Source organism: Anomalospiza imberbis, chromosome 8 (genome assembly GCF_031753505.1).
Source record: "Anomalospiza imberbis isolate Cuckoo-Finch-1a 21T00152 chromosome 8, ASM3175350v1, whole genome shotgun sequence".
NCBI classification, from domain to species: domain Eukaryota; kingdom Metazoa; phylum Chordata; class Aves; order Passeriformes; family Viduidae; genus Anomalospiza; species Anomalospiza imberbis.
This window is the reverse complement of record NC_089688.1, coordinates 16,275,368-16,298,901: the sequence shown is the minus strand read 5'-3', so window position 1 is coordinate 16,298,901 and position 23,534 is coordinate 16,275,368. Positions and strand designations below refer to the sequence as shown.

Genomic DNA, 23,534 nt, shown 5'->3' with positions numbered 1-23,534 from the left:
GCCACGAAGAGCAGCAGAAGCCAGGACATAGAACGCATCAGCCCACCACGGCATAAAAGACAGTGGATCCCAGGGATGGCAGGTCTGCCCACAGAGGCATGAGCACATACCTGTGGGATGCAGCCCCGTGTGTCAGGCATTAATTCCAGCTCTTAGATCTGACTCAGAGCCCCAAGGCTGGTCTTGGCCCAAGGGTCCAAGACACCCAGGTTTTCCTGTGCTGACTCTATAGCATCTGTGTCTTTGAAGGAGAAGACCACCCTCCATCCAGCAGGTGAGTAACTGGATATTTAAGGCTCTCAGCTGGCACCAGAAATTGTTTGGTGGGATTTTAGTGTCAGTCCCTGTCCTCTACAGGAGCAGTTGTGTCCTTCACAAGAAGAGCTGGTGGGATGGGTTGATAGAGGACAAATAGACATCTCCAGAGAATGCTGGTGCTGCAGGGGAGGTTCTGGAAGTCTGCAGAGAAACAAGACTGAGGGGGGGCACAGCTGTCCAAAGTTCAGTCCTCTCTGGATCTGTCAGCAGTGATGCTGGTGGGTGCTGCTGTGGCTGGGTGATTGTTTGACTCCAGAGCTGCCAGAAAGCACAACCAGCCGTGCCTGTGGTTGGAGGCTGGTCTAGCTGACCTTCAAGTGTCCTCCCAGCCCTAACTTCAATTTTGTGAGGAATGAACTGGCCCAGATTTTTGCTGTCATAAATCAAAGTCGTTCCACTGAGACCGATGGAGGGAGCTGCGTTTATTTAGCTCAGCCGAAGATCCGGTCTGGTACATTCTTAGCAGCAACATTAGGCAGGCTTGGTTTGCTTGGCAGAGGCAATCTAGCTATGCATATGGGCCTTCCAGAATTGAGGTGAGTACTACTTTGTCCCATGCATCTGTCCCTTGTGGATTTGCACCAGGCTCCTTACCATGGTTTAAGATGAAACCAGCCTCATGTGGGGAGCAAGAGGTACTTGAGTTGTGTTTAAAGGTCTGGAGTTTTCTGCAGCAGGTATCTTGCCTGGAACTGTGTCAGGATGGACCTGGACAGCCCAGGAGCTCAGCTGAGCACACCCCAGCTCCAGGGAAACAAGCTGTTGCTGCAGGAAGGGTCCCACCATGCAGATACATCTGTGCTGGTATCTGGGAGGTGGAGGTCAGCCTCTTGGGCCTGGCTTTGCAGAACTAGTGCCTTCTTGCTGCTCCACATCCAGGAGAAGATTTGCTCCTGGTTGCTGGAAAACCAAGTGAACATGGTGTCGAGTAAGCTTGGTTGATGGTGGCAAGGTGGAGAGGATGTCAGGACTCCTGCAGTGACACACTGCATTACAGCCAGGGAAGGTGCTGTGGTCTCTGCTTCTGGGCTCCAGGCAGTTGGCTAGAGGAGGAATATTGGGGTGAGATGATGATCCAGCTCCAGGAAAGGAGTGTTTGGCCCTGAGAAGGAACATTTGGGCCCTGGAGAACCCTCTGACCTGGAAGAAGCAGTGTGTTTGGTATGGTGGCCCTAAGCAGGACCATGATTCTGCAGCAGCTTTCCAGGGCAGGGAGCACAAGTCCTTCTGCTGAGCTGGGGTGGGAAGTGGTCAGTGAAGAGCCTCTGTCCCAGGGTGAGCCCTGAGCCCTGTGCTGAATGATGTGCCTTCCCTGCAGAGACCCCCAGACGTGCCTCACTGCAGCACTCTGGGCTCTAGGAAATGCCTCTGAGGTGACAGGGGGACCTGTGCTCTCAATGATGTGAGTGATGGCAGCAGGGAGAGGGATGAGCTAGCACTGTGTCTGCTCAGGAGTGATTTATTTCGTGCACACCAAGGATACTTGCACAATATCAAATTTGATCTTTATTTGATCTTTTTTCCTTAAGTGTGTATTTAATATAAAAAATATTATCTCAGTGTTTCTTCAAGCCAAACTAAAATGTCACTTTACTAAACACACCAAAAAAGCCTTACCCTGAGACCTGCAATTAGCCCATTGGTGAGAAAATTAGCATAACCTCAATTACCTCAGACATGGACACGTCTCTTGCTCTGCTTTCCATTTACTTGAGAATTGGACTCTTGTTTTTCTGTCTTTAAGCTGCATGTTCTCTAAGCCTATTGTGGCTTTGAGTAGTGGCAGACAGGTACCACAAAGAGGGCATACTGAGCCTACAGAGGCTGACTATCCATATTTAACTGCATGAGAGTGGCTTGAGTGCTAGGAAAAAACCCATTTCACAACATGGTTGAATAGTGCCGCATCCTGAAAGCAACGTTATGCTTTGCTGTAAAGCACCAAATCAATGCTGGAACTTGGTGAGGGAGGGAGCAGCAAATTCCACTGGCAGAGCTACTTTGAGACTCGAGATTTGAGATCCCTGCATGCCCATTGCAAGAAGCAAGGCAGGAATTGTAGTCACAGGCTGGGACCTGCAGGGAGATACAGGTATTGAAGGACAAGAGAGATTTTGTAAATGGCCCCACACCTGGGTGCTCAGCACTAGATAGGAAAGCTGAGGTCCATAGATTAGGAAGAGAGGTCATGGGGGGAGATTCAGAACTCTAGGTTTGTCCCTGAATGCTTCAGGAACTGGCTGTGTGAGGGAGGACAACCTCTCACGCAGGATAGAAGAGGTCCAGAAGGATATCAGGAGTTTTAGGAATGGTGTAGAGAAGAATTAAAATATTTTGAGAGGGTTACTGAGCAGCAACTTGCTCTGGAGCATGGAGAGTGTTAGAGGGCGGCTTTGCATTTTGTAGCTCAGCCTGTGGCTGGAAAAGCACCCTTGGAACTGCTGGGTTGCAAAGGGGACAGTGCCTGCGCCCTTGTGATAAGGATTTTAGCAGAAAAGATAAGATTTTGTGATAAACATTTTTAAGCAAAAAAGATAAAGATTTTAGCAAAAAAATGCAGTCACTACAACCTATGGCTGGCAGCTGCCAGCTACTGGGATGGATTAATCTCTTCTGCCTCTGGGAATCAAAGAGCCTGTGACCTCTGTCCTTGGTTGAGGTCACAGTGATTGCTGCCACACAAGGAGCTGAAGTGGGGCCCAGGAGTGTGCCCAGCACTGGCCCAGCAGCACCCAGCCTGTTCTGCTGTCGGGTATCCCTCAGAGCAGCTTTGACTGTGCCAGACGGTGAAGGCACAGCCAGGAACCAGGGCCCATGCCAGCAGTACCTTTGAATGTGTCTGTTTTGGGAGGAGAAGAGCTTTTAGGCAGGTGGGAGATTTGCCCACAGGATGGGGTGTGCTCATGATGCAGACAGTGATGCTGGTAGCTGCCTGCCCAGCTCTCCAGAGCTGGTGGAGTCAGACCTGGTGAGCTCAGGGCGACCTTGTGACCACTCTTGTGGCCACTTCCACCAGGGTACATTGGAGTGATGGATAGTCTCCCCGGAGCCAAGTGGGCACAAATCTGCCTCAGCCACCCATCCAGGTCTTACCACAATCACCCCCTGGCACCACTGAGTTCAGCAGTGTTCCAAGCAAAGCACATCTCTCCAAGGACTTGCACCAGGGAAGTGTCAGACCCACAGGTCTGAGTGCAGAGCAGCTTCTCCTGCTGCATGCTGGCTGGGGGTGACAGGAAGGTGGAGAGGATGGCAACTGAGAGCCCCCCAAGGCATGAGGCAGCCTGCCAGTGTTGTGCAGGGCTCCCTTGGGACAGGCAGTGCTGAGCAGGAGGAGGCTCGTCCTTCTTGAAAAAAGCAGAGCCTCAAGGAGATTGGCCTGGGTAATTGGCTCAGGAGAGCAGGCCTCCTAAAACTCAATTAGAGATTTTTAAAAATAAATCAGACTGGAACATTGTAAGGGCTGCCAGAAAACTTGGGCGAGGTCAGAGTTGCTTAACATTTGTTGTTGATTAGATTCAACCAGCTTTTGGTTGGGATAACTTCTATGCAGCTGAGTCAGATTGCTTTGGGGGCCAAGCCAAGAGTGTCTCCTAACATGGCCATTTAAGGCGTGGTGAGCTGAGAGCTGATGGGCAGCCTGGAGAAGACTGCACTCCACTGTGAGCTGGGAGGCCAGGGGGGTTTTCCTTTGTCCTCACATTCTCTGCCTCATCTTTGCCCTCTGTGTAGTGCTTTGAAATCAGTGGGTGGGCAAAGGTGAATTGGAGTTGTCTTGTCTTGGGTAGAAACTGCATTTAAGATCAGCACAAGGAGTTTGTCCAGATTAAAAAATGAGTACAGAGCTGTAGGACAGTGTGTGATGTGCACATGTTTCTGCTCCAAGTCTCTGCTACAGCTGAGCTTGGCAGACCCTAAGCCCACACATACAGTTTCACAGGTTCAAAGTGGGGCACTTAGGAGTAGCTCTAGCTTTCCTTCTACATCCAGTATGAATGTTGGTTGGAGTGCCTTGGTCCAGTCAGTCACTGGTGCTGCCCCATCACCCCACCCCTCCTCCCAAACCTGCATTCCTACACCTTCCCTTAGCTCCCTTAGCTGACCTCAGAGTGTCTCTGACCAGTGCAGTTCATCCTGGCTCCCAGAAGTGAGTAGCTAGTCTCCAAAGCAGGGTGAGGAGCATGCATTTCCTAAGCAGCTGAACAAGGAGGGGATCTCTAGGCAGGCTGACGTGGTGTCCCTTCCCATTGCAGCGACCGTCCCCAGAGCCAGCTGGTTTCAGACTCAGAGCTGGAGATGGACAGCGTGGAGCAGCTGGCCCTGGGCAGCACAGACACCCTTTCCAATGGACACAAGGCTGACCTGGAGGCTGCCAAACGCCTGGCCAAGAGGCTCTACAACCTGGATGGCTTTAAAAAAGCTGATGTGGCTCGCCACCTGGGGAAGAAGTACGTGTGGGTATTTGGAAGGAATGTTCCATTCTGCAAGGAGCTCACTTGCGCCCACAGTGCACCTGCAGCTACTGCCCTTGTGGGGCACCAGGCTGGCAAGGAGCTGCTGGCAGGACCACAAAACCCGCTTCTTGCAACTGGTACATTTGTACCAGGTGTTCCCTCTAAAGGTCTTAAAACCTAGGAGACATCCAGATTTTCATACCTTCCTACCATGACTGCATCTTGGATGCTTCAGTAAGGTGTTGGGGCATGGGGATGGCTAGCTGACCTCTCGTGGGCCCTTCCCTCTATAGCTTCTCCATTTTCTCTTATATGCCCAGTATTTCCAGTGAGTTTGTGGGTGACTTCTCTGAGTTTCATGGGAGCATGGGGTGTCTCTGTCCTTGGCAGGCTTCTCGCAACCCTGGGGAGCTCCCAGCCTCCTGGAATCCACCCGAACCCTGTGTGCCTTTTGCTGTCCCCACAGCCTGGTTGATTCTATTCTCACCCTCCCCCTTCTCTATTTCAGCAATGAGTTCAGCAGGATGGTGGCAGGGGAATATCTGAAGTTCTTCGTGTTCACAGGGATGAGTCTGGATCAGGCTCTCAGGTCAGAACTGAGTGTGTGTACATGTATGCCTGTGGTGGCCACCAGAGCAGGGTCCCACCAGACCGTGCCCTCTGCAGCTCTGCAACCACACAGAGATCTGCAGGAGCAAGCAGACCCCATGATGGCCACCTGGAGATCCTCTTTCCTCTTAAATAGGAGAGGGTGATTTCCAAGATGGACTCTCAGCCACGCAACCAAGAAAAAATGCTCCTGGTCTTAACTCAATGGTCAGTGCAGTTGAATGACAATCTGGTTCACCCAGGCCTCACTTTCCAAGTCTTGAGCTCAAATCCTTCTGTTGTTACACCTACCTCCTTCCCCAGTGTAGCCCCTGGGATTGGTTGTAGGTCTCTGCGATGTGCCAGCAGGATATAGTGCTGTGAATTTGGAGGAGAGTCTCACAGTGGGTTTGGAGGGAGGGGAGGTTCTGCAAAACAGGGCTTCATCCAGCACACAGGAAGGTCTTGAAACCAGAAAGCACAGCTCCATTCCTGCACAGGGTGAGTTGAAGAAACTGCAGTGGGTTTCATGTGCGACCAACCCTGCTGCTGCTTTTTCAGGTCCTTTCTAAAAGAGCTGGCCTTGATGGGAGAGACGCAAGAACGAGAGCGAGTGCTGGCTCATTTTTCCCAGCGCTACTACGAGTGTAATCCCAATGCCATCTCTTCAGAAGGTAAGAAACTGTGCATGTCTGTGGGGAGTGTGTGTCTGTGTGTGCATTTGTGTGTTTCAGAGGAACCTATGAGTTTGTCAGCTCAATGAATGTGCTCAGACTGAAACTAGAGAGCAGGCAGAGAGCCTATACTGATGCCTTAGAAGATACTCCTAGTATGTCATTTCCCTCAAATGACAGATGCTTTAGATTTTATTTTTTTTAAGCCTTGATCTGGTTGGATGATGCATAATTAGGGCTCAACCCATTCTTAATTTTGACCTTGAGCAGATTAACACAAGAGACATACTTAGCACACTCCTCACCAAATAGACCACAGCTCTCAGACCCTCAGCTCAGGGCATATCTAAGTGAGGAAACTTGTGTGCCTAGCATTTGGGGAGCACACCCACTTTGTACTATTTCATGTCTTCACACCACTTCTGTTTGCATTCACACAGAATGAGTCTGCTTCTGGGTCTGCTCTGGGCTGGCTCTGGGACTGGTGAGGTTTGGGCTGCCTGGCTGGCAGACGCTGTGTCAGTCCTACCTTGCCATGCTAGGAGCTCTGCAGGATTAGCTACAGCATCACTGCCTAGCTATAGGGGCAGCAGGCTTGGAAGGGAATTTGTATGCTCAGGTTTGGAACCAGCCTACTTACCTGCAGGCTGTCAGCACTGCAGTGACTGCTGTGTCCCCTTGTGTCCAGGGTGGGAGGAGGGGGCTCAGTGCTGTACTGGGGGCTCAGAGACCCCATAGCCTTCCTAAGATGGTGAGGCACTGGAGCACCAGCTGCAGGGCTGGGCTGGGGGCTCTAATTCCTTTCCTCTGCTTGTGCTGCAGATGGAGCCCACACCCTCACGTGCGCCCTGATGCTGCTAAACACAGATCTGCATGGACATGTAAGTTACCACTGCCATTGCTCCAGTCTGTCCCCTGTCTGACCTCACCACCCTGAAACTGTAGGTGCTCAGGGAAGAGTGAGGACAGTGCCACACGAGCAGGAGGCATGGGACCCTGGGCCCGTAAGAGCTTGTCACCCTTAATGTGTTTGGTGAGGAGAGGCGAGAAAGGCTAAATCAGAGGGGGGGCTAATGAAGGAGAGAGTGGGGCTTTGAAGGAGACTTGCTGAGCTGAAAGATGTAGAGGTGGAATGAGGAGAGAAAAGAAAACTGAACAGGAAAAGAAGGTGGGAATAAGACTCCAAAAACAGCCACCCTTGGGAGCAGGGAGCACACAATTTTGAAAAAGGAGGCTACTTAAAACTCCTGGAGTGTCTGCAAAGCCAGCAGCTTCCCTGTACCTGCAAGCAGCCTTCCAGAGACCTGGATGGTCCCTCACCCCTCTGCAGAGTTGGCGTGTTTGTTTGTGGGCTGTGGGACCTGCTTCAGCCAGCAATGACCTCTGTCCCAAAGGTAATCCTGATGTTTCTCTGCCCCTGACTCCCCCAGAACATTGGGAAGAGAATGTCCTGCTCCGACTTCATTGGCAACTTGGAGGGACTCAATGGAGGCACTGACTTCCCCAAGGAGCTGCTCAAGGTAAATTTGGTTGTTCTCCATGGCTGGCCAAGCAGCAGGAGCAGAAGTGAGAGCTTTGGGCTGGATCACATGAGATGCTATGAATGCAAGATGCATTTACATGCAAGAACAGTGATGATCCCTGAACCTGCAGTTGTGCTCCTGCCTTGCTGAGGGGAACATGGGCTGCTCCATTCCCCCAGCAGGACACTGGAGCTTAGCCTGGGGTTCTGATTCCCTCATTCCTCTTGCTGTGCCTGTGTTGCAGGCAAGGGAGCACACATGGGGCAGCTTACTAGGGCTGGTTTGCCCAGCTGCAGCCAGAGGCTTCCTGGCATCAGTCCTGTGGTACTCAGCCCTTTCTGACTCCCTGAAGCACTGGGACCCAAAACTTTGGCCAGGCCCTGGGACTGGAGCCATCTCTGGTGGTAGAGGTGACATGAGCAAGGCATCACGATGGGGAGAGTGGGCTGGAAGTTAAAACCTCAGAGCTGGGAACTCACCACACTGATGGGACTGGGGGACTCCTGCCTTCTCCCTGCCTGACCCAGTTCCTAGAGGGGTTTGGTCAGAGAGAGCAGTGTTCAGCAAGCACCTCTGGCCTTGGACTGCTGCGCTTCCCTGGCATTGCCTGCTATCAGGAGGATTTTCTGAGCTGCTGTCTCCCTGTCTCAGACCCTGGGAATAGGCTTAGCTCCCATGGGGTCTGCTGGGCAGAAACTGCTGCTGTCGGTGAAGCGCTGCAGTTGGCCAATACTCGTGATGTGGAAGATGGGTTCCCACAGGGTGCTGGAGCCACGGGGGGGGGAGGTGGTTGATGAAAAAAGGCAACAGAGGATGAAAAGCTGAGCTCCCTTTTCAGCCTTTGTGGGTCTATTCCTGGTTGTGTCGCTCACCCCATCATTAAAGGGTTACCAGCAGTTCTCAATAGGGCTGTCCTCCCTCTCAGCCCACACTTTGCCAGTAAAAGAAGTTACTTGGGAAAAATTCTCCTCTAATTTTAAACCCAGCTCCAGAAAAGGCTTTAAGCACAAAAAATGGATGGAAACCTATGAAATGTATGGAAATCTATGAAATGTGAGCTCTGGCCCTTCAGTGCTGCTACACCTTGGAGTATCTGAGCTCCACAGACTTCTTGGTGTGCCCCCTTTGCATCCCTCACTGCCCTGTGGTTGGGTGCCCACACTTGAAGCATTGCCCTGTTAAACTCAGCCCCTCAGAACACCAGCAGTTCAAGCACATGAGATGAAGTTACCACATCAGATCCCAGACAGGGAGGGAAATAGGACAGCAAGGAAGTGCCATGAAGCTACAGGCTTTCTCTCACAGGCAGGGGCCAAGACCTTTGCTGGGTGTAAGGAAGTGGAGGAAGGCTGCAGTGCTGCAGCACAGCCCTGCACAGCTCTGCCAGCAGCCCAGCAGCTGGGAGGCTGCTCTGCTAAAAATGGCCTGCTCCCTCTGCAGCTGCGGTGCTTCCCACTGCCGCTTTTCAGCCGCCTCTGTACCGGAGCCATGCTGGGGAGGGGGAGTGAAAGACAGTGTGAGGAACCTCAGGAAGGGCAGGCTGCAGCTCTTCTGAAGTGCCTGAAGCACCACTCCACTTTGGAAACCCCCTGCCTGTGCAAGGTGGAGTAGATTTCTGGGGAAGGTGAGATGGAGAAAGTGCTGTTGGCTGGTGCTGGGAGAAGAACTGACAAGGGAATCTTGGGCAGCCTTAGCCAGCTCATCCAGAGAAGACACTCTTTCCCTTCTGCCCACCACTTTTGGCTGCTTGATGCTTTGTGGTCCCTGCACAGGCTCAAGGGCAAATGGGGAAAGGCTCTCCTGCTGCCCTCCCTGTGTCAGCCTGCATTAGCACTGTTACCCCAAGCAGGATGCTTCCTCCTTGGCAGACCTGGCTGGCAGGCTGTGCCTGGGGACTGAGGCTCCTGTGCAAGTGTGCTGCACAGCTGGCTGGCTAATTTTAGCATTCCAGGAGCACATGCATTTCCTAAGGGTAAGAGGAGGGGAAGGCGGGCTTCACAGGAGCTTCCCAAAGCTGTAGGCCAGGTCTTGGGAAGCTCCAGCACCACAGAAGAAAGGTCCTGGGGGCTCTTCCAAGCCTGCCTGGGTAGATAGCACAGGCTGCTACCCCATGGACTTCAGAGCTGGAGGGCTGGAGGTGGCTCTCACCCAAAGCACTCACTACCAGGGAACTGGGGCAGCAGAGCAGGACCTAGGTGGCTGCAGGAGCACAAGGCCACCATCCCCTGTGACTCTGAGAACAGCATCAGGAATAGACCCACAGGGAGCCAGAGCACTCCCCTTGTCTCTGGCTGCAGGGAGTCCCAAGATAAGCACAGCATGATGCCTGAGAGCATGTGGCAGCTTGAGTCAGATGAGAACTTTATCTGCTACTAGATAATACGTGTAAACAGTCCCATTTTTATGCAGCAGCAATGAAAACACTTGAAGAGCTTTCACAGCTGAGCATCACATCCCCCTCACCACCAGTGCCTCACTATGCCCTTCACAGCACTGCTGCTGGAACTAAGGCAGTGCTGCCTTACCAGCATGCTGCTGGAAACCCTTTCCTCTGTCTCTGAAAGCTCCCCTGGAGAACTATACTCTGCAGGCAGGGCTGCCCAGCTCTCCAGCTGAGATGTCCCCCTGATCAGTCATGGAACCATGCCAGGGATATAAGAACCCATATAATGCTGTGCCTGAAGATGCCCACATCTGCAGTCTTGGGCCTGAACTCCTGTGGCCATATGACAGCAGCTGCCCATGCAACAAGGAGGGAGGGGGAAGCCGGACATCCTGGAGATGGTGATATTTTGGTTAGCTCTTGAGATACTGCTTTTCTTTTGACAGTGTGATTCCAGCCCAGGCCCCCTGGGATTTCACTGACCATTGCTGATTGTCTGTTACATTTCAGATGTGGATTTGACCTTTATGTGATTGATCACTTTGTGGAGCCTTAGCTCATCCCCATCTTCCTTACTCTTTTAGCTTAACCTTGTGCTTTACTGACTGGCAGAAACAACAGTAGGGCCAAATTGGACCCCATTTCTCACCAGCACTGCTTAGCAATTGCAGGAGTGAGCCAAATCAGTGCTGCCTGCCAGCCTAGGAGACCAGAGTACGTCACAAATGTTAATGAATTAAGCCTGACAATGCAGTCGGGTCCTCGGGGGAGGAAGGTAGGATGGGCCCCCACCTTCCAGCTTGGAGGCACAACAGCAGGGCTCAGACGCTCAGAGTGCTGGGTAAGTGATTAGCAATGTGGGAAGAAAGCCCTGGCTCCCACCTCTGAGCTATAATCACAGGAACGCTTGCTCAGTCTAATCCCCTGGGCTAGGTTTTTTTTGTTTTTTTTTTTTTTTTTTTTTGCCTGTTTCCCCTGGGAACAATAGGCTGCCCTGCCCCTGGCTCCCCTGGCTCCCCCAGGCCTCAGGGGCAGCCCAGTACTGTCTGACGTGCCAGACATCCATGCTCGCTCCCTCACAAGTTGTGTCAAAATGATCACTATGCCAAACAGTTAGGACAGAGTGGAAAATTTCCCCCTCTCCACTGGCTGCATCTCCTGCTCAGTCAAGCCTAACTAAATTACGTATCGATCCTTGTGCTTTCTGCAAGGATGCCCAGCTCTTTGCTTCTTCACAGGAGCAACTGCCTGAAGCATCTTTGTCCTGCCCTTAGCCAGCTGGGTGCCTGTAGCTCCTGATGTTTCTGGCCTGACCTGGGAGGGACAGGCAAGAGGCTTAAGTGTGGGGTGAGCACTGAAGATGGAAAGTCTGAGCACATCTCCACTGGGCCCATCTCCTAAAGGCTTTGTAGGTCCCTGGTGTGGGCCGAGCTGAAGCAGCAGCTCTGAAGCCTGCCCAGCTGGAACAGAGTGGAGGTGCCACCTAGCCCCTGAAACTCGGGAGATGTCACCACCGCGGCCCCCCAGGAAGGTACAGCCACCTGCTCCCACTCTCCTCAGAAAGGAGGCAGGGACGGCGAGGTGGTGCACCGGAGGCAGCTCGGGCAACTCGTGTGGCATCACCGCTAGGGACACTGTCCCACCAGGTGGGATGCCCACCGCCGGCCCCTCGGCGCGGCTCAGCCCGGCCGGGCGCCGCGGGTCGCCATTGGCTGCGGCGGGCGGGGCGGGGCAGCCCCGCCTCTGTCGGGAGCCGCCGCCGAGCCCGGCCCGGCCCGGCCCCGCTTCAACAGGCGGCGGCGGCAGCGCGGCCGCGGCAGGCAGGGCAGGGCACGGCAGGGCAGGGCAGGGCCGCCGGGCTCCGCGCCGGGCGCCCCGCCGCCCCCCCGCCGCCGCCGGCAGGATGATCGGCGTCAACAGCATCAACAGCAGCGCGGGGCGCATGCGGTCCCGCTCCATGTGCTCGGTGCGCTACGGGCGCAACTACCGCGGCGTGGAAACCTTCTGCTACGGCTGGCCCCAGCGCTCCCGCACCCTCAAGCCGGTGCTCTACACCGACCTGGTGGTCAGCCGCATCCAGAGCCGCCGTAAGAAGAAGCCGGTAAGCGGCGGATCGGGGGAGCGGGGAGCGCCGCGGGGGGATGTGCAGCGCCCTGCGCCCCGGCGGGGACATGGGCGGGTGAACATGCCCGGACAGTCGCCGCCCCGCCCGCTGCAAGCGCCTCAGCCCTGGTACGGATGTAGCGAGCCACCATGCCCCATCTCCTGTCTGCTTTCTGCGGAGCCGGGTCTCCACCGTGCCCCCTCCGTCCGAGGGTCCCCGTCCCTAAGCCTGGATTTCTCCCCCCACCCCCGCCATCCCACCCCGATCACGGGAGTGGCGGGAGCGCGGCAAGACCTGGGTGACATTGCGCCGCTTACAGTGGTCTGGCAGCAGTGCTTGCTCGAAAACATCGCTGCGAGAGGAATCCAGGACAGAGCCGTACCGCTGGGACCTGCCCTACGGCTTAGCATAAGTGACAGGCTCTGCGGGCTCTCTGCCAAGGGCTGCTCTGCGCCGTGCCCTGGCCAGCCCAGCCCGGGCAGACTGGCGCCCACCTGAGCGTCAGGGAGAGCCGCAAGGCAACGCGGAGGGGTAACGCCGCAGCCCCGGCTCCCAGCCGAGCAGAGTTTGAGAGGAAGAAGTGGCTGGACAAAAAAGGGCTTTTTACTGCCAGGAGCTTGCTCGCTGTGAGCCGTCATCGTTAAGCTTTTTGGAGGTGTTAGGCTGGTGCGCATCGGTCCTAGGTGGGAAGAAGCGAACAGGCTGTCTCTGGGCGCGCCGTGCTTCGGTCGGGTGCCTGCCTCGGGTGTAGTAGCGGGAGAAGAACGCTTATCAGCCCCCTCCTCGCAGGCAGGCTGGGGCAGAGCAGTCAGGGTTACCCCAAGCTACTTGGGCTGCCCCCGTGGACAAAACCAGCCCGGCGGGGCCATCGGGGCCGTGCCGAGCCGCGGTGCTGTCATAGCGCAGTACGGTCTGGGGGCAGCATTAAGTTGTGACGCACTCGGATGGAAACATGCAGTTGGGAGATGCTCGGTCGCTGCTTCCCGCGCCGTGGGGCTGCTCTGGGAAGGGTCTGCTGTCCTGGGGATGATAGTTGCCTGGGCAAGGAGTGGCTAGAATATTTTGAAAGAGGCTGATGCAGCTTACAATGTTACTGAGTCAAAAGTGTGGGGCTGGGATAGGTAGCTGTCACCTGCTGCCACCCATGACTGCAGCAGGGTGGAAGTGATGCACAGGACATTGTCCCCGTGACAGTCCCTTCTACGGGAAAAAACGTCTGTCCCCAAGTCAGTCTGCTCTGTGTGCACACAGGAGCCCCTGTGCAGCAAAGGGGAGGGGGGAGATGACAGTGTATGCAGTAGGGCTGGTATGTGCCAGGTGATGAGTTGCTCTTGAGCATGGGTTGTGCATGCTGTGGAGGTGCAGGAGGTGCGGGATGGGGAGGGGGGAGCAGAGGGGGTGGGACCTGCCAAAGTGAATTAGGGACCCAACACAGGTACAGTTCCATCTGACATACAGCCTTGATCTGACCCTACTGTTCGGATGAGTGCAGCTGAGATGTCTGCATGCCTGGAGGACCTCACAGAGCTTTGTGGCTGGGTGTAGCAAAGATATTTTGCTAAGAAAAAGTTGGGGACAGCCAGCAATTGAGCTTTCATATTTAAATGCTGTCAATCAGCGAGAGAGGTAGAATGACAGGGAGGGTGCTTGGTGGCTGTGAAGTCTGTCTTGAATGTCATGAACCCATGGCTGGTCACAGGGCTGACAAAGAGGAAGGGGAGCCTTGATGTGCACCTTGCTGCATGGAGAGCTGAGCATTGTGTTTAGTAGAGGAACTAGCAGACTGGAAAGGGGATGTATCCATAAGAGTTATGATGCATAAAAGAAGCACTCCAGAAAGGGTTAAAACCTTCATCCGGATGCTGAAATTCCTGCCTCAACCTTCATATGTTACTTGAGTGCTGAGCTACAGCCCTCAGTGCAATCCCATGCCAAAGCTGTGTTCAGGCCAGCTTGTTGCTCAGCTCCACAGACCATCACTGGACCTTGCCTCTGGTCTGATCTGAGCTGAGAAGCTGAAGGTGGGTGTCTTCTCCCTACCCTGCTTACATAGGCTGTCCCCAGCATGGCTGGGCGAGAACATCAGAGCCACCTGCCTCTTGCCAGTGCAGCCCCTCCACTGTCCTTGAGATGTTTGGTAGAGCAGGACACACGGACAGCCTCTCAGCCTGCTTTTGGGAGGGAAAGCACCAAAGAAAGATGTTGATTCAGTTAGAAATCCCCTAGAGACATTCCTAGGTCTCTTTAGCATTGCGCATGTCTAGGGCAGAGCTAGCTGATTGGCCTGGCATGCTGCAACAGTGAGCTCATAACCCAGCGATGGCAAAAAACCCCAACTGTGCTTGGGGTCATCATCCATAGTGGCTGGCATGTGGCCAGTGCCCAGCTTTCTCTTGGGTTGTACTTGCAAGCTCAGAGATGCCAAGGGTTGCTGTACTTTTGGCCCAGGGGAAATGAATCCAGGGAGCAAAGAGAGTCTAGAGAGAGGGACCTGCTGAGCGATGAATCTGGTGCCTCTGGTCTCTGCTGACGTGGCTGTGAGTTAGGCTTCAGGAACCTGCGTCACCTGCACTTCCCCAGCAGAAACAATCTGTGCACCAGAATTTTGTGGACTGACAGGCAGTGGCTCTGCTACAGGACCAGAACAGCAGGGTGGGCTTTGTGGCTGGAATGCATCTCCTCAACTAGGACTTGGGCCAAGTCCACCAGCTTTGTACCTGAGATTAGTTTTGGTTTGGGCTGGTGTTTAGCCAAGCAGAATTTTGGTGGGTTTTAAGTGTCTATGTAAAGCTTTGTGTTGCCTTCTCAATCGCACAGTTTTCCTGTTTGTCTCCCACTGTCCCCTTGCACAGGAGTGTTGAACAGCCCCTGCTGGTAATGGGCTTGGTGGGATGCTCTTGGGGCTTGTAGCAGGGCAGCTGGATCCTTTTGAAGCCATAAGGCAGTTCAGCCTTTGAAGTATTGAGCCGGAGTCCCAGGGCCCAGGTTTTTGTAACACAGTACTCTGCCAGGCTGTTATCCAGAACTGCGCCTTCCCAAATTACTCCTCTAGCATCTTCTTCTATTGGCTCATTCACTCATCATTTAGCAGCAAACCTCCTGCAAGCCCTGCACAGGGCTGGAGAGGACTCCAGCCCTCCAAAATCTCTGCTCAGCTGGCTCAGATCTTCCTTCCTTGGGGCAGGGAGTTGACACTTCTGTGTATCACCAATGAGCCAGATGGAAGCCAAGCCACGTGTGCCATTCTGCCCACTCTTTCTGAGGTGCTTTTCTGCTGTTTCCAGTGCCCACTACTCTATGCCATTTTTTTTAGTCTCCTTTTTGTGTCTGTTGATTCTCAGTATTTTTCAGCTGCATCCCTGGCACTAAGATCCCTTCCCTTCTGTTTCCCATAGTGACTCCTTATCATCTACATTGCTCTGAGATCCTGCTTATCCCCCTGCTCTGCTCCCAGATTATGTTCTGCAGGGCTTTGGATTGCTTTTTCCCTCCCAGATTCTTCACTAAGTCTCTTTGCTCCTCTGGCTGCCTTGCTGCCAGCCCACTGGTGGGTACCTCCTGCTCACAAGTTAGCATCCTCCCCCTCTGGCACTGGGACTGTATGAATGGGTCTGGGATTAAATCTCTCAGGCTCTGAGGCCATTACCTCTTTATAGGTCTCCTGTCTTCCCAGGAGAGAACTGAACCCTACTTTCTGCCTGCTAGATTGAGACAATCCTTTCCTCCTCTGAGAAACAAGCTGGTGCTATGCCAGCATTTCCCTGATGGGAAGTGTGGAAGGAGCTGGGTTCCCGCTCCATCTTGGCTGCTGCACCTCTTGGGAGTGATGGATGTCCCTTCCCCAGACACCGCTGGGGCCTGTCTGCTGGCCAGCATTCCCGGGCTCCTGCACGCCTCCAGCTGTACTTTCTCAGCCACCAGCAAGATTTCTCAGCAGCAGTCTCCGGCCCAGTGATGGATGTTGACAGCTGCATGAACAGCCTGTGCAAGACTCAATTATTTTCCTTCAAGGAGGATGCCTTCTAGATCTTGCTCTGAAGCCCTCTGTGAGCACTGTATTGAAACCCTCTCTGGAGCCTCCCTGACTGCAGAGCTGTGCTGAGCACTGCTGGCTTGCACCCAGCTCAAACTGGACAAACGCTTGGGAGTGGGGCCCTGGAGTATCCTGCTGCAGGCAGGCTTAGCTTGTTCCTGTGCAGAAATACAGGCAGCAGACCTTGCCTTGCTCAGATGGGTGTTGTTTGGGTCTCCAAGAAGGGAGAAGTGTTTGGAGGTGCTGAGGAGGGGGTGGAGACAGGCCACAGCCACTCCAAGCTCCTGCCTTGACCAGCCAAGAGGACAAGGTCCTCTGAGGGCTTCATAAAGGACAGCATGCCAGCGCAGGCCAGCAGTGCTGAAGTCTCTCACAAAGTGTGCTCCTGTGGGAGCAATGCATTGCTGGGGAGTGCTGGGTGCTGCCATGAGCTGGTCTCTGCCAGCCCAGGGTGAGTGGCTGACTGCTGTGAAGTTGTTGGCTGTGGTGTCTTGTGGCATGGAGCTTCTGGAGGCCCTGGAGCAGGCTAAGGTCCCACTGAGCAGGGTGAAGGCATGCACCAAAGAAGTCTGTCTCAAAAGCTTGTTCTCCTTGAGTTCAGGCCTCCTGAAGACTGTCATTTTTACCAGCCTGGAACACTTTGGAATAGGGAGAAACAGCTCTCCCAAGCACTTGGAAATGTTAGGTATGCCTCACCATTATGCTTCTAACACGGTGGCACTGTCACGGGCAGGTAGAGACAAAGGGTAGGAGAGGGCAAAATGCCAAGGCTATCCCCAGTATTTCTTTGGGGTGTGGGGGGGTTTGCAGATCCCGTGGTCCCCAAGACGATGTGTCTGTAACCTTAAACTGAGGTCAGCTGGCTAGCCTAGCCAGGACAGAGCTGGACTGGAACAAACTGACATGGGGTTACCTTAGCCTCAGGAGTACCTGAGCCAGTCTGGCGTGCCTCCTCTGTCCCCCGGAGCAGACCCCCAGCCTGGCACCGCTGTCCTGCTGACCCCCCACTCTTCTCTGTGCAGGCGCTGTACGGCTCCATCAAGAATGAGAAGCTGCAGTGGGCCATGTAAGTACCCCTGCGGGGGATGCTGCTGCATGGCGCTGGGTGGGCAGGCAATCCACCTAGCCCCAGAGGCTGCACAAACCACGATGCTGCAAGGCAGGTGCCCCTGTGAGGATGAGGGAAGGAGAGGGAGCTTGGGATGGGCTCGTGTGGGGTGCAGACAATGTACCCCTGGCTGCCCTCACTGCCATGGGGCCCCTTCTCCAGCGTGCCGGGGGAAAGCCACCTGAGGTTGGCTTCTCACAGCTTCGGCCTGGGTTTGTGCCTTGGTGGCTGTGCCCAGGGTGGGAATAGACAGGCTCTGGAGGTGCTGTGGCTGTGCCAGGGCCCCACAGGGTGCCTGCACCCTCGCCCACAGCTGCCATCTCCAGCAGCAGGAGCAGCAGCGCCTGCGCTGCAGGGATTAATCAGCCTGGTGCTACCCAGCGCTGAGCGATGCACTCGACCGCTGCCATGGAGACGCCGGCAGATGCTGAGGGGTTTAATTAGCAGCAAGTGGCTGAGGGAGTGGGGGGGCAGCAGCTCTGGGCTCCCACATCTTCCTGTGGATGGGGGAAGCGGCACCGGTGCAACCTGCCCATAGTGAGGGGCTGTGACCCAGTGGGAGCGGGCTACCTACACCCTGCCCACACCTCTTCCTGCTCCTGGATGGTACTGCCCAAGACCTTCCCTGCACCCCTTCGCCTCTGGCTCTGGACCCTGTGGTCTGGCTGCCACCCTTAAAATGTGGGGCCAGAGCCTGGGTCTCTCCTTGTGGGGGCAGTCCATTCTATACCATCCTTCCTACCAGCTGAAGACCGGTGAGCCTGTATGCCATGGGCTGGTGAGCTGTGGTAGTGCCAAGCCTTGGGGTACTGCTCCCCCATCACTCCTGACTCATCAGCCTGGCTGGTATCTGTTGCACTCCTGCCCAAAAAAAGGCTTCTCATTCCCTGGGGCAGGCAGGAGTCCCACTCTGAATCAGCAGCAAAAGCCCAGTGCCTTATCTTTCAAGGGATCAGGCAGCACCTCAGCTGTCTAGAGAGACAGGGGGGCATAGGCATGGCTAGGTTTGGGATGCTCACCAGTGCTGATGGAAGATTGCCATCCTGGCCTGCTGCTCCTGGCTTTCCTTTCAGAAGACAGGCCTAAAAGTGGCACCGGCCAGTGGGGAACTTGGTATTTGCTGTCCCCAGAAAGGAAACAAACTCATTCTCCACCCAAATCTGATTGGCAGAGATGAAGAGGAGCTGAGAAAGTCCCTCTCGGAGCTGGCAGATCCCAACCCAAAGTCCATCAAGCGCATCAGCAGCTGCAGTAACCCCTTTCTGGACTTTTCCCAGGACGCCAGCATTGCCACTTACAAGCACGGGCTGTTAGTCCGCAAGATCCACGCTGATCCCGACTGCAAGAAAAGTAGGTGCCTGGGGAGTCTGTGAGGGGCACTTGGGGCAAGAGGGCACCAGTGAACTCCAGAACCAAATGGGAAGCAGGGCAGGAGTCACTATGTGATGTCCATCTGCAGCTTTATGCCAGCCTCCAGCATCAGTGCCTTGTCTGTCTGGCTGTGCCAGGCATAATTCAGTCCTCAGGCTGAGGAGCTGGAAAGCCTCTCCCTGCCCACAGCACTGGGAAAGGGGCAGGCAGGGTGCTGGGGTGGGGTCTCTGAGGGTTGCAACCCTGCCACAGGATTGTGTGGATGAAGGGAAGGGTCCTGTGGTGTGATAGACAAGGCACACAGCGGGCTGCAGCTGGTTGGGCACTGCCAGGCACGTTCACCGTATTCCCCATAAAATCCCTCCTAAGCCCTGGCCATCTAATGCTGCCTAGATGTGATTAGATGCAGCTGCCCTTCAAAGCCAGCATTACCTGGCAGGCAGCACTGCCTTGTCCCAGTGCCCCAGCACAGAGGCAGTGGTGAAGCCGAGCACAAGCAGCAAGGCAGGGAGCACAGGGGGGGCACAGGGGGAGCGCAGCACAGCGCTGGCCCCTGGAGGCAGCAGCGGCCCCCCTGCCAGCAGCACCATCTGCCAGCCACACGGCCTGCACGGGCTCAGGTGCGCAGGGACAGTCCTGGCGTGCTGCCTGTCCCGGGGGTGGGGTGACGTGCGTCGTGGCAGGACTGGCTGGAAGAGGGTGGGGGGTGGCTTTTCCCCCCCCGCTCAATTCTGACACTGATGTCTGAGCTGCTCTCTCCTCCCTGGCAGCACCCCGAGGGAAGCGCGGCTGGAAGCCCTTCCACGCCATCCTGAAGGGAATGATTCTCTACCTGCAGAAGGTAGGCAGCAAGGCCACCCACATCCACACCAGGGAGGAGCATTGTCCCCAGTCCAGAGAGACAGCAGTCTCCACAGCAGTGAGAGAGGACCTGCAGCACAACAGCATTGCAAAGCCTCACCTAAGCAGACTCAGCACCCTGCATACATGAGCTGTTGCTTGGGGACCTGGTGGCATCCCTGTTTTCAGGGTGCTTGGGTACAGCTTGGGCACTGAAAGGCATTGCTAACTGAGAGCACTAGGTGCAGGGGGCTTGGCTGGGAAGAGAGGGGCACCAGGGTCTTTCTCCTGAGTGGAGGGTTGGGCTGCACATCCAGTTCCCTGTTGGCATGCACACAGACAACTGGGGGCAGTGGGGAACAGCCCCCTGCACTGTTGCCAAGCCAATGTGCCTGGGTTGTGCAGCCTCTTTCCAGGGGTGTAGCATGAGCTGGAAGCAGAGTCCACAGCTGTCTGGTGACGGGTGATTTCCAAGCCCTGCCGCAGCCAGCACTAGTCTGCAGTTCCTGAAACCTCATAGAGCTGACTCATGGTGGGGTGCATCCCTAAGCTGGCTCTGAAACACCCCATGATTTGCAGGAGGAGTATAAGCCAGGGAAGGCACTGGCAGAAGAGGAACTGAAGAATGCTATTAGCATCCACCATTCACTTGCCACACGGGCATCTGACTACAGCAAGCGACCCAACGTCTTCTACCTCAGGACAGCTGACTGGAGGGTCTTCCTCTTCCAAGCACAGTGAGTCCTTCAGGATCCCTGGCTGGGCCCCACACTGGGGCACAGGAGCTCCCCTGACTTGAGTCTAGGGTGGGATGGAGCTTAGGGCCACCTTGTTCTCCCTTGTCCTGGCCCTTTCTGGAAGGAGAGGGACCTGGTGTCAGTGCTGAGCTTTGCCCAGCTCCTCTTTTTCCTACCCTGCTGGGCTCAGGTTAGCTGCGGGTAGAGTCCAGGTGCCATGGCTGGCCAGGGCCAGGCCTGGGGCACTCAGACCTTGTCTGCAGAGCAGAACCCTTTGTCTTTGACAAAGATAGCCCATCTGTATTTTGGCCTTTTTTCTCAGGAACCCCGAACAGATGCACTCGTGGATCACACGCATCAATGTGGTGGCAGCCATGTTCTCTGCGCCCCCCTTCCCCGCAGCTATCGGCTCCCAGAAGAAGTTCAGCCGCCCGCTGCTGCCCAGCTCCTGCACCAGGCTGTCTCAGGTGGGCCACAGTGTGGGGGCAATGGTGAGCCTGGGACAAACCCCCGGATCTGCCAGTGGCACGTTCCCCTGTGGAGGGATCTGTGTGGTGCCATGTGCCCAGCTGCCTTCCCAGTGAGGTGAAGGGCCAAGGGGGAAACGGAGAAGAGGGGTACTGAGACTGGGGGTAGACAGTGAAGTCTTGTTCCTGGCAGTGGGGCTGGAGTCAGGTGATGGTCAGACCATGGAGGAGAAAGTGGTCCCACATCATGGCCTGCAAGGTCCTGCCAGGGACTTTGAAAGGCAACTGACTGGGGGGATTAGCTGGTGCTCATGCATACCAGGGCAGTTATTCATAGAGCAGAAAGGATTAAAAAAAAAACACACCAGCCTAGTTTTAGAGGGATTAAATTCTCCTTTAAGACTGCAGTCAGCCCCCTCTATGAGGTAAGAGCAGATTGCCCCCAAGAGCCTGTGATTTTGCCTGCTATTAAAATAGAAAAAAAACAACCCAGCAGCAGAGGCTGAGGTCATGGCTGCTCCTAGAAGGAGAAAAACCAGTTCTGTCCCTGGCCATCTCGCACTACCAGGGGGACAGAGCAGAGCACTGACATGGTGCCACCCTTCCCCAGGAGGAGCAAGTGAAGAACCATGAGACCAAGTTCAAGACAATGTCAGCAGAGCTGCTGGAGCATCGTTCCTCACTGCCTGAGAAGAAGGTGAAAGGCAAGGAGTATGAGGAGCTAAAGCAGAAGGAAGAGTACCTGGAATTTGAGGTGAGCTGGAGATGTCCCCCTCTGCCCTCAGGCCCTCTGCCCCTACCTGTTTGGCCATCCTCAGCGATGGGACCAACCCATCCCATAAGCTGAATTACACTGCCACTGCCGTGGTCTAGGACCATGAGCATTCCTCTGCCCCGGGATGCTGGCTGGGTTGGAGGGACCATGAGCATCCCCCCCTGCAGGGATGCTGGTCATAGGACAGTACCCAGCTTGCCAACCTCTCTCTCTGCTGCACTGTGCTCCTCAGAAATCCCGTTATGGCACCTATGCCATGCTGCTGCGGGCCAAGCTGAAGGCTGGCTCTGAGGACCTGGCAGCATTTGAGTCCACCCTCTTTGACACAGCGGGTGGGGAGGACGATGGCCTGAAAAAGTCCCACTCCAGCCCCTCACTCAACGCAGAGCCCTCCAGCACGACCACCAAGGTGAAGCGCAACGTCTCAGAGCGCACTGGCCGCCAGGCCCCTGGCCACCCCCAGAAGTCGTAAGTGTGGGGTCTCAGCTGCCTGCACCGCAGCTCTGTTCCCGTTCCCCTGGCACGGGGGTGGAGGCCGTGTGCCTGCCGAGACCCTGCATGTGTCCGTCTGTCTGCGGCACAGGCTGGAGGGGGTGACAGCCCTTCTGCAGCCGCCAGCACCAGCCATGCAGGGCCATGGCCCCTCCACCGGAGACAGTGGCAGAGCAGGACAGTCCCCAGTGCTTGCCTGCAGGAGCTGCCTGGCCCCATCAGACTTGTTCCTACCCCTCCTTGTTCTGCACTTGGCTGCAGGACCTACTCTTGCTGCCCTGGGGAGAGGGAGCAACTGAAACCTACCCGCTGGGCTCAATTCTTCAATGGCTTAAAAAAAAAAAAAAAAAAAAGACAAATGCAGCAAAACAAAGCCAGCGGCCGCTTCTCCAGCTCCATCGTGCCATGGGGGTAGATGGGAGGGGGCCAGCCCTAGACTGTCCCCTCTCCTAGGGCTGGTGGCCAGGGAAGCCAGGGCAACAGCACCTGGTCCCTTCCCTGCCACCTCAGTCACCTCTGCACCCTCCCTGCTTTCTTACAACTTTTGAACAGTTTTTGTGATACAGTTTTGCACTTTTTAGTACCAGATCAAGCTGACTACCAGGAAGGTTTTTTTTGGGCTACTTTTGATGCTTTTTGGGAACTGTTTAAGAAAAAAAAAAACAAAACCACAAACCCAGCCATAGCTTGTAGGCACTCTGGGGGAAAGAGGTTTTTAAAAGGACTCAGGGGGTGATCCAGCTCCCCACACCCCCACTCTACAGCAAGCTGAGTGTGGGCTACTGTGTGTACTGCTGCTGCCTGCTCCCCAGCTCCACTTCAGCACCAGCAACTCCTTGGGGAGATAGCCCTGTGGCTGCCAGTACCAAGGAGGCAGCCTTGAGATGGCAGCACCCATTGCTGCACATGTGGCTGCATGGGAGGCTGGTGCACTGGTGCTTCATGACCCCCATTTCCCACCCCCCACTGCTGGCAGCTTGGACTGGCAGCAACTTGGGTGTGAGCATCGTACCCAGGGCATGGTGGGCGGCAGTGTGGAGTGGTGACCCCTGGAGCGAGGGTTGATATGGGGGTCCCCCTGCCCTATGGGTCCAGTAAAGGCTGGAGCCAGCTTTTCTTCCCATCTCTTTTCCAATGCATGTCTGGGGCCTCAGAGGCTACCAGCAAAGCCTGGTCTGTAGTGCTGCAGTCCTCATGCTGCAGCAGCACTGGTGCAGCCCCTTCCTCACCAACAGGCTCCCTCCTTGCCAAGGTGAGGGGTAGGCTGGGGCAGCCCTCACTACTCCAGAGGGGGCTGAAGGATGCTTGACTAGAGCAAGGTGCAAGTGATGGAGCACGGTTGCAGCACTGTCCAAAAAGGGGTCCAGGCACAGTGAAGGGCTGTGACCAGGGGCTGGCATACACGCAGTTCTCAGCTGCCTGGGACCTGGCTGGTTTCAGCACTGACTTGGCGAATGTGTCAAAACTTTTTATTCTGCTCTTTTAAGTCTATTGCAAAAAAAAAAAAAAAAAAAAGAAAAAAAATCCACCCTTGCCCCAGGTGGCTTGGGGGGTGGTGGGGAAAAAAAAAAACCTTTGTACAGCTTCTTCTCTCAGTTACTGAAGTAAAACTCGCTCTTCATTTCTTGGGTGCACTGTGGTTTCTTCCCCATGGCTGGGGACAGCCC

General features: G+C 55.2%; 1 protein-coding gene across 2 annotated transcripts in view; it reads left to right on the top strand.

The window, feature by feature from the left end:
- Positions 1-23,488, top strand: part of PSD (pleckstrin and Sec7 domain containing) — a 37,895-nt gene extending 14,407 nt beyond the window's left edge. The window contains exons 6-17 of one of the 2 annotated variants that reach the window (XM_068197472.1): positions 4,572-4,766; positions 5,281-5,361; positions 5,922-6,034; positions 6,857-6,915; positions 7,465-7,554; positions 17,100-17,143; positions 18,357-18,535; positions 19,327-19,397; positions 19,976-20,133; positions 20,456-20,600; positions 21,211-21,354; positions 21,608-23,488. In XM_068197472.1, the coding sequence (XP_068053573.1) occupies positions 4,572-4,766; positions 5,281-5,361; positions 5,922-6,034; positions 6,857-6,915; positions 7,465-7,554; positions 17,100-17,143; positions 18,357-18,535; positions 19,327-19,397; positions 19,976-20,133; positions 20,456-20,600; positions 21,211-21,354; positions 21,608-21,847 (1,519 nt within the window). In that variant the 3' untranslated portion in view covers positions 21,848-23,488. Of the gene's footprint in view, positions 1-4,571; positions 4,767-5,280; positions 5,362-5,921; positions 6,035-6,856; positions 6,916-7,464; positions 7,555-11,692; positions 12,042-17,099; positions 17,144-18,356; positions 18,536-19,326; positions 19,398-19,975; positions 20,134-20,455; positions 20,601-21,210; positions 21,355-21,607 lie in introns of those variants that run through there. The other variant, XM_068197474.1, reaches the window with a different exon arrangement.
- The last annotated feature ends 46 nt before the right edge of the window (positions 23,489-23,534 follow it).